Genomic DNA, 10751 nt, shown 5'->3' on the forward strand with positions numbered 1-10751 from the left:
TTTCTTTCAAAAATAGGTAGGGTTTAGTTGTTTATGTTCATTTCTACTTTAAAAATCTTGAATTTAGGGTTTGTAATATGCTCTAATTTCTTATTTAGGTCTCTAATTTGAATTTTGAATTTTCTCAAAATTCGTCAAAAATGACAAATGAAAACTTGAATAAGCTTTGTATGGATGAATCAGACCCAATGCTCAATGCCGTAATGAGATGTAAACATGAAATTTTGCTGAATTTGCAAACTTCTTGGTCAAAATTAAATCCGGGAAGAAGATTTTGGTCTTGCCTATGCTATGGTGTATGTGTTTTCCTTGTATTCTTGCTTCGCTTTATATTGAACGATGCTAATGTACAATTTTGAATTATTTTCAATCCAAAAATTGAAAAATATTTCGATGGAGGGACAAAGAAGAAGTGGATCCAAGATCAAGTTTTAACCTTTCAAGATTGGTGAACAAAATCAATGAGTTGGAGCAAGGATTATGGATTAGACAGGTTCATATTGACAACTTGAGTAACTCTAATTTGTTATTGGAGAGGAGAATCAATAGAAGGTGGAAATGGTGTAGGTTCAATAGAAATGTATTTTGATTTGTGTTGTTGCTATGTTCATCAACAACCAATCTATTCGAAAGTAGTATTTGATTTGAATTTCTCTTTGATTTGTATTGTTTTTATGTTTAATCAGAATTGTCAATGTATGTGACAAATTTTATAACTATGATGTCAATTGAAGCTTGTATAAATAAATTGCACTTCATCTGTAAACTGAACAACCAACAACCTAGTCATTCATTCCTACTTCAACATAGACAACACAACACCATTTATAAAACACATAACCAATACAATATTATTTATATAGTCAATTGAACCAACACAACACCATATGTAAACACACATGAATAGCCAATACAATTCGATAGACAACACAACAACATTTCTAAACACATTTGAACATAACATCATCATTCATAACACAACATCACCATTCATTCATAAGGCCTTACATAAGGCAGAATTTACAAAAATAAATTCATATTCATAAGGCCTCACATAAGGCAGAATTTATCAAAATAAAGTCATATTCATAAGGCAAAATTTACCAACAAACAAAACCCAAAATATTAGGCCCTTAATGAAATAGTTTGCATGTCTAGACTAACTTAAAAGTGCTTAAATACATAAATATCACTACAATTTTCATGGCATCTTTGACTGTGAAGAAGTGTTATTTTGACTTGGATTATTTGAACTACTTCCCATTGTCTTCTCTCTTTGCTTCTCTATAAGCTCATGAAGTTTGCTTGTTAAGATTGCTGCTTTACCATTTCATTTCAGCTTACTTGTATTACTTGACGTATAACCAATGCCACCAGTTACATCAGATCTTTTCACTTTCACTTGTCCAATGGAGTAGATCTTACTACTTGGCATGCCAAGCTACAGTAAAATTAGGAATATTATTCAATATTTAAGCTGTTTAAATAAAGAAAATAGTTTAAGATATAGCAAAGACTCACATTCATGACTTTGAAGCCATTTGCAGCTTGGAACACACTCATTCCCATGACTCTTGGTCTTTTCTCTGGAGATGTGTTTCCCCTGCCCCTACCTCTTCCTCTTTTAGTAGTACCAGAAGATGATGCATGATAATTAGGAGGAGCAGAAGAGGATGCAGGAAAATTAGTAGGTGCAGCAGGTAAGGGAGGTGCATTAGGTACTTGATGTTTGTTTAATCAAGACACAACTTCTAATGCAAGTGTCTACGATCATACAATAGTAAAGTAACCTAACCAAGGGTTGGGGTCGAGTCCCAAGAGAGTGAGAATTAATAGAAAAATAAAATTAAGTTCTAATTAGTCATAGCTAAAAACATTATTGAATATAAACTTGTTAAATCTAAGGGGTGACGCAAACGTCAATTATCAATGGGGGTTTGTAACAAGTAAGCAAAAACAGCAAAAATGCAAAGAGTACTAATCAAGGAGAGAGAATTCTTGGGATGTGATAGGAATACGGGATAGACTAAACTATTGGGTACATGCTAATTTTGATAATAAATTCGTTGAATATTTGTGACTAGGCTAGACTATAGTGGGGGTAAATTCTCTCTTGAGCAACTTACCCCGAATCAACTCGGTTTCTCTCGAACACCGAGTTGCCGCATGAAGAACAACCTCTGCCTTAGCCTACTCACTCTCTCAAGCTGAGTGTGTGGGAGAAGGACTAGGGTTCACTCTTTCAAGCTGAACCTCAAGTAGACCCAATCCCACCGGCCATCAATTTAGTAGTCTTAGTTTTACGACCTCTCTCTCAAGCAAGCCAAAAACACAAAGGTGAAATCGTATTTGCAACTACAATTTCATTAAGTTCCACCACAACTACTAAACGAAATCACATTTACACAACAAATAAACCATCAACAAGCAAGACCCAACAGATAATCTAACCCATATTCACAAAATCACACCCCAAGAATTGGGGTTTTAGCTAAACATGTATAAGAGATAAAAATTTATACCAATATGAGTTTGCATTCAAATGGGTATGAAGATTCAAGTCTCAAAACAAGCAAAGAGTGAAGAATCCACAAGACCCAAGTCCAAATTCTTAGAGTTGAAACCCTTTGAATCTTCAAGTTCTTCAAAACCCTCTCCAAACTTAGAACTTAAAATTCTATGTTAAAAATTTCTATATTAAAAATATGATGTCAAGCTACAATTCTCAACGAGTATTTGTAGTTTTCAAAAATCTATGCTGCATCGGATCATTCAACGTCGTTAGTCGAGATCGCCGATCAACTCGGCGATCCGCCCTTTGGTAGGTTTCATCGCCGTCTTGCTCTATCCTTCAGCATCGTCGTGTTTTGGATCATTGAGCGACACAGTACTGCTTCACAGAACTTCTCGGTGACACGCTGACCGCTTCTTTTCACCGCCGATTTGATCCTTTCTTTTACGGCTCAGCACACTGGAACAAGAGGCGAGGATAAGACCTTTTGGCGACTCTCCGAAGGGGTTTGGCGATTCTCAGATATTAAGATAAATATGCATTTGAGGACACTAATTCTATCAAAATATATCCCTAAATGAGTCCAATTTGTGGACTCATCAACACCCCAACTTAAACTTTTGCTTGTCCTCAAGCAAACTCAAGTTCCACCGTTCAAAAAGGGTATATCGAGCAGTGCTACACAAGACTTAATCATGAATGCACACAACAAGACTCAATTTACTTATGCAAAGATCAAATGTGTACTCAAAGATTCAAGTTGTGACTCACCACTATCAAAGAATCTCATGCTCACAATAGTTACTTCAAATGCAAGTTCAAGCTCAACCAAAGTGTGCAAATGCCCTCACACAAGGAATGATTCCATATTCACACACAAAGGTTTAATCATTTAAAGTTTCGGAATCAGATGCAACACTCACAAAGATGAACACAATGCATAATTTCACCCATAGGTTTGCCCGTATTTTTCAATCAACACTTGCTTCAGCTTACTCAAAATCACAAAGGTCTTTCAAGGTTTGTAATGGGGCTGAGTGCACAAGTATGGTCATTTCGGCTCAGTGAGTTTCATCCTCATGAAGTATGGTACCCACAACACTTCCTTTCCTCTTCCTTCATCATTTTCTTTAGTGCTCATAAGTCATCCTATTATTCACTTTCCATGAATTGTGTGGAAACCCCATTTCTTTTGTACTTTATTCCACAACTTTCTTTTTCATTCTTTTTCTTTTTCTTTCTCTTTTCTCTTTTTTTTTTTATATGGAGGGATTTCATTTTTCTCAAAACCATGGGTAAAAGGAGACTTTCCTTGCACATCTTGACTTGCTCTTATCTTTTCACCACACCCCCAACTTTAGGCTTTTGACCTAAGTTGACTATTCAATGAACCACAACTTTATAAGGATTATGGGTGATGGATAAAGAAAGGTCATTGTTTTCATCAAGTGTCTTCCAAAGAATGGTAAGACTCAAGGGGTGTTTAAAAGCGGTTCACACACTCACAAGGTAGGTCACAAAAGAGGTTTACATCAAATTGGCTCACACTCTTAGAAGTTGCCTAAGATCATATCAAGAGATAACATCACTTAGTTTACCGGACCAACGGGGCAAATTCTAGGATCCATCATGCATAGTTCACAAGTAAGCTCATCACACTAGGCATTGACACTATAAGTCAAACAAGACTCCACACTTTCGCTAGTGTGCAGTGATCATCACAAGAGACTCAATTCGATACTAGGCTAGTCATAACGAGATGCAAAGAGTTCACATATTGTCTATGCAACTTCATTTGGCCTCATCGTAGCCGTGCATTCATGTTCGTTCAATTGATAACACTATTCAAGTCATTGGTATTGATCGGAATTCAGACTCAAATTTCGCAAAAGAACAACCACTTCAACACACGAGAAGTGGTAAAAAATTTTGAACGGGTCAAAATCATTTTGCAATTTAAAATAAAAGGAGCCATAAGCTCAAACATCCACAGAAAGCAGTGTAAAAATAAAAGGAGCCACAAGCTCAAACATCCACAGAAAGTAGTGTAAACACAATTTAAGCACAAAGCCCAAATATAAACAAAAAACACGAGTCACAAATAACACAAAAAAGGTGAGCCTCACCCCACCACAATTAAAAAGTATTTGTCCTCAAATGCTATTAACATAATATCCAGAATTTAGAATAAAGAAAGATAGAGAGGAAGGTAGAGAAAAATCCTGTCTACACAGTCGCTCTATTTGTCTGGGAACAAGTGCCTGATGTATTAGTCTGGGCTTGAATAATAGTCCCCGGAGCTACTTCAGAAGGTTCAGCGGCAACTGGCTTGCTGAAATTGTCCAAGTTATGAGCCTCCAAGAAGGAATGTATAGCTGTACAGAATCCACGAGTCCACAAAGGAACATTGGGATCTCGGGGGATAGATCTCTTGCTGGAACTAGGCTTTTTGCCCTCTCTTCCCGTCTTGGGAGGATTCGCTTCACTTGTACCTTTTCTGAAATTTTTTGCTCTTATCTGTCAGGGTGGCCTATTTCTTCCAGCTACTTTTGGTCTAGCCATATCCACAAAACATCGGGAAAAAGTTAGAAAATATCTCAACAAAAACATAGAAGTTCAGCTGTAGGAAAACTCCACCGAACCAGTTGGCGAAACGCGCAACCATTTGGGCGATTCGCCGAGTGCAGTGCACAGAGGATACAAGGGTGCATACAAAGGGTGAACAAGAGGTCTTTCGGTGAGACGCTGAATGCGTTCGGCGACATCAGGCTTCTCACCAAAAGTTACAAAATTAACAACACATTTATCATTAAATTAAAGGCTAGATGGGGACGTTAGGCGAACCGCCGAGTGGTTCGGCGAGCTCAACCTAGCTCACCAAACGGCTCAACGTACCTATTTTCAACCCATTTCTCAAATTCAACCCCGCAACCCCCGAAAGAAAAATCAAAATATGCAATAGTAAAATTAGGCTCAGACCCAACGACACTTATGCATAATCTATGATTTTTCATCCACTATAAGGCACAATTTTCAAGGATCAACTATTTAACTCAGTATGATCAATATTATCGAATCAAAGCAAGCAAACAAAAATTCTAATCCTATAAGAGAGAACCAACACACATTATCGAAGTAATGTCATTGCATTTGAGCACAACATTTAATAAAAGGAACTTAGGACTCGGACACCAACCTTAGACGCCGATTAAGATGCTACTAAGTTGCTAGGCGGCAACACAATCCAGATTCGAGCACAATTCAACAACCAAAATACAATAGAGATGCAACGATATTGAAAATAAAACTAGGTGTGAGTTTGCAAAGCTTGAAAAGGACGGAGAGCGTAGGAAATTGAAACTTTTAAACCTTTGGCTTGAAAAATCGTCCAGTTTTTTACCACTCGGCGACATTAGTCGTGAGCGCTGAACCATTCGGCGTCACGTCAAGCAATCACATTCTTCGCCAATTTTTACCGAATCCCCAGTTAATTGGGGAGTCCAAATGGCGGTCTCCGCCAGGATCGCCGACATGGTCTGCGATTCGCCAGTAATTTCATATGCTCGCTGAGTTTTATAGACTCCAATGTAAGTTGGACTTGAGTCTAATGGCGGTCTAGTTCATGGTCGCCGAACCGTTCGGCGAATCACTGATTGGACCTGTTGCTCGCCAATCTGCACTTTTCGATCACTTTCCACACTTCCATCTGCACAATCAACACACCATTATTTTATCAAAGCAACATAAAGCAATAAAGGGTTTTGGGTTGCCTCCCAAATAGCGCCTTAGTTAACGTTGTGGCACGACGCGGAAGTGACTTCAAGCATCTTCCAGATATACCACATCGACCAAAGAAATCATTTGACATTCCCCAAAATATAATTTCAAATGTTGACCATTCACTTTAAATGTAGGTCCCTCTTGATCTTCAACTTCTATGGTACCATTGGTGAACACTCGCGTTACTCTAAAAGGTCCAGACCATTTGGATTTGAGCTTTCCGGGAAAGAGTCTAAGTTGAGAGTTGTATAGCAACACCCACTCTCCTACCTTAAAGTCCCACTTGAGTATTTGAGCATCATGCCATTTCTTCATCTTCTCGTACTTTTTGACCCTGTCTCCTAGGGACAGTTGAACTAGCGACTCGTGAATGCTGCCAGGTTGGACGAGCCAATAACTTGAAGGCGTTCGGTCTACTTTTTGAGCAAGAATCACAGCCTTACCTTATATTCACCATGATAAGCACCGAAAGTAAGAGAAATGAGGGTGTTCGGGACCTATTCTAGTAGAGGAACCAACCCCGAAAACCTTCTTTGGTGTCAAGGTAATAGCTATGAATAGTTATTAAACTTTCATAAGATTTGAGTCTAAATTCATCCAATTCGTTCAATTGCTCTACCCTTCCCCTTGAAGTTTTTGACCAGTCCAAATTTAAAGTTTTCAATGCCCACAATCCTTTATGTTCCAACTCGATGGGCAAATGACAAGCCTTACCAAAAACCAATTGATATGGGGACATACCAATAGGTGTTTTGTAAGCGGTCCGATATGCCCATAGTGCATCATCGATCTTCCTAGACCAATCAGTTCTATTGGAATTCACTCTCTTTGCCAAGATGTTTTTGATCTATTGAATTGATACCTCGACCTGGCCATTTGTTTGGGGATGGTATAGGGTTGCTACTTTGTGTTTCACTCCATATTTGCTCACTGCCATTGAAAACCACTTATTGCAAAAGTGGGATCCCCCATCACTAATAATTGCCCTAGGAGTGCCAAATCTTGCAAAGATGTAACATTTCAAGAATTGGACAACACTTTTTCCTTCGTTGTTTGGAAGTGCAATGGCTTCCACCCATTTGGAAACATAATCTACAACCACCAAGATATATTTATTTCCAAATGAGCTCACAAATGGGCCCATGAAATCGATCCCCCATACATCAAATAGCTCGACCTCTAAAATATGAGTGAGAGGTAGTTCGTGTCCTCTAGACACTCACCTTGTTGTTGACATTGAGAGCATTTCTTCGCAAATTCATGTGCACCCTTGTAGAAGGACGACCAGTAATATCCACTTTGGAGAACTTTAGCGGACGTGCGAATACCACTATGGTGACCTCCTACTGGAGATGCATGACAAGCATGGAAAATTTCTACCGCTTCTTTTTCAGGAACACACCTTCTAATGACATAGTCAGCACACTCTCGAAACAAGTATGGTTCATCCCAAAAGTATTTTTTAACATCGAACATGAACCTCTTTTGTTGGTAAAAGGTCAACTTATCCGGCATCAGTCCACTCACAATGTAATTTGCAAAATCTGCATACCATGGTGTATGTTTGAGAGATATTGCAAACACCTGTTCATCGGGGAAGGAGTTGTCTATGTCGACCTCATGCTCAACATCTCCTTCCAACCTCAATAAGTGATCATCCACTTGATTTTTGCAACCTTTTCGATCTTTTAACTCAAAATCAAATTCTTGTAATAGTAGCACCCAACTTATGAATCTTGGTTTTGCATCTTTCTTTGCCATCAATTAACAGAGTGCAACATGATCAGTATGTACGATTACTTTGGTGCCTAGAAAGTATGCCCAGAACTTTTCAAATGCATAGATTACCGCAAGCAACTCCTGTTCAGTGACCGTATAATTTTGCTGGGCATTATTTAGAGTCTTGCTTGCATAATAAATTGGGTGAAATAGTTTGTTGCGCTTTTGCCCCAACACTACCCCCAATGCCATACCACTAGCATCACATATTATTCGGACCAATTAAGGCTGATGATAATCGGGGTGGATACTAGTTTCTCTTTCAAACACTGAAAGGCAACCATACAGGCGTCATCAAAATAGAACTTCGCTTCCTTCTCCAAGAGTTTGCATAATAGGTGTGCAATCTTTGAGAAGTCTTTAATGAACCTTCGGTAGAACCCTGCATGCCCCAAGAAACTGCAAACACTCTTCACTAAAATCGGCGGGGCTAGTTTCTCAATAACCTCAATTTTTGCCTTGTCAACTTCCAGACCCTTTTGCGATACCTTGTGCCCGAGAACAATCCCTTCCTTCACCATATAATGACATTTCTCCTAATTCAGAACCATATTTGTTTCCATGCATCTTTGGAGCACTTGACCTAAGTGTGTCAAGCATTCTTCAAGCGTATCCCCTACGACTGAGAAGTCGTCCATGAATACCTCCATAGAGTCTTCGACCATATCCATAAAAATAGACAACATGCAACGCTGAAATGTCGTTGAGGCATTACATAACCCGAATGACATCCTTTTGAATGCAAATGTTCCATAAGGGCAAGTAAAAGTGGTTTTCTCTTGGTATTCAGGTGCAATAGAGATTTGATTGTAGTCGGAGTACCCATCTAAAAAACAATACCACCCCTTTTCCGATAACCGGTCAAACATCTGGTACATGAAAGGCATTGGAAAGTGGTCCTTTTCGGTCCATGAATTAAGTTTTCGATAGTCCATGCATACTCTCCACCCAGTCACTGGTCTAGTCGGAATGAGTTCCCCCTTTGCATTTGGGACTACAATGATACCTTCTTTTTCAGTACACATTGTACCGGGCTTACCCATTTACTATTTGCAATCGGGTAGATTACTCTCGCATCTAACCACTTGATAATCTCCTTTTTCACCACCTCTTGCATTGGTGTGTTCAATCTCCGTTGATGTTCCACACTAGGTTTACATTCATTATCAAGCCGAATCTTGTGCGTACAGATACCAGGAGGAATGCCCACTATATCAGCTATGGTCCATCCTATAGCTTTTATATGCTTTTGAAGTACTTCAATGAGCAATTTCACCTGCCTTTCAAGCAAGTCAGCTGCGATAATAACTAGTAAAGTATTATTGGCTCCCAAGAAGGCATATTTGAGATGAGAGTGTAGTGCTTTTAACTCTAGATTTGGCGGTTCCTCAGTTGATGGCTTTGCAGGAGGACTTTCTCTATTTTTTAGGTCGATATCTAGCTTGATTGGATTCCTTGAATATACTCCTAACCCCGATAAGGCAACTACCACTTCATCATAGCCTTGAACTTCGGATTCATCATAATTAGCAAGCACAGATTCAAGAAGTTCATTCTTTCGCATCAAATGGCTCACACTTGCCACCACCTCATCTATAACATCCTCAGTAGACACCACATAGATATCGCTTGGTTGTTTCATGGATTGCAAATATTGAAGGTTACCTCATCATCGTTCACTCGGAACTTCAATTTCCCGCTTTCGACATTCACCAATGCCATCGTAGTTGCTAAGAATGGCCTTCCCAGAATAATGGGGATTACAACATCGATCTCACAATCTAAAATCACAAAGTCAGCCGAAAAGATGAATCGATCTACTTTTACCAAGATGTCATAGAGTATCCCCACTGGGTGTTTGATTGATCGATCCTCCATAAAGAGTCTCATTGTGGTTGCCTTTGGTTCACCCAAACCAAGTTGCTTGAATATTGCATAGGGCATCAAGTTGATGCTTGCTCCTAAATCGTACAAAGCTTTAGCGAATTGGAGCATGCTAATAGTGCATGGGATAGTGAATGCCCCAGGATCTTCTCTCTTAGTGATTAACTCTTTTGTCATAATTGCGCTGCAACTATGGGGCACTTCAATAGTTTTATAGTCCAAGTTCCTTTTATTTGTAACTAATTCTTTCATGAATTTGGCGTATCCCGGTATTTCCAACAATGCTTCCACTAGAGGAAGGTTAATTGATAATTTCTTGAACACTTACAAGAATTTTTTGAACTTCTCATCTTCATTCTTCCTTTTCAAGCGTTGGGGAAATGGTGGAGGTATTTTGAGTAAATGCTACATAACTTTTGGAACTTGAACATGTTGCTCCGCTTCCTCCTGTGGTTCTTTGGTAAGGTTTTGTTGAATAGGTAATTCTTGTTCTTCCATACCTTGGCTTTCGTCATTCTTTTGAGGATCCTCATCTTCTATCGCATTCCCTATTGCCACCTTTTCGCTATGGGTAACTACAACCAGCCCTCTTTCATTATCTTCCATCAGTGTTTTGGACGTTAATTGAGCTGATAATAGATTCAATTGACCTTCCAGCATTTTGATGGCATCAACATGAGAATTCACTTTACTGTTTAATGATAAAAAGTCATCTTTCATCCCCTTTAGCAAATCATCAGAGCCCTCAACTTTATCAAGTATGCGTGACAATAAATGATTTACCCGAGGACTACTT

General features: G+C 38.9%; 1 protein-coding gene across 1 annotated transcript; it reads right to left on the bottom strand.

Moving 5' to 3' along the window:
• Positions 1-9709: 9709 nt before the first annotated feature.
• Positions 9710-10132, bottom strand: LOC125829311 (uncharacterized). Its single transcript, XM_049508550.1, has one exon. It carries the CDS (start codon positions 10130-10132, stop codon positions 9710-9712), a length of 423 nt encoding a protein of 140 aa, XP_049364507.1.
• Between the last annotated feature and the right edge of the window lie 619 nt (positions 10133-10751).

The sequence above is a fragment of the Solanum verrucosum genome, unplaced genomic scaffold, assembly GCF_900185275.1.
Source record: "Solanum verrucosum unplaced genomic scaffold, falcon-dt-bn FXZP01000157.1, whole genome shotgun sequence".
NCBI lineage: Eukaryota > Viridiplantae > Streptophyta > Magnoliopsida > Solanales > Solanaceae > Solanum > Solanum verrucosum.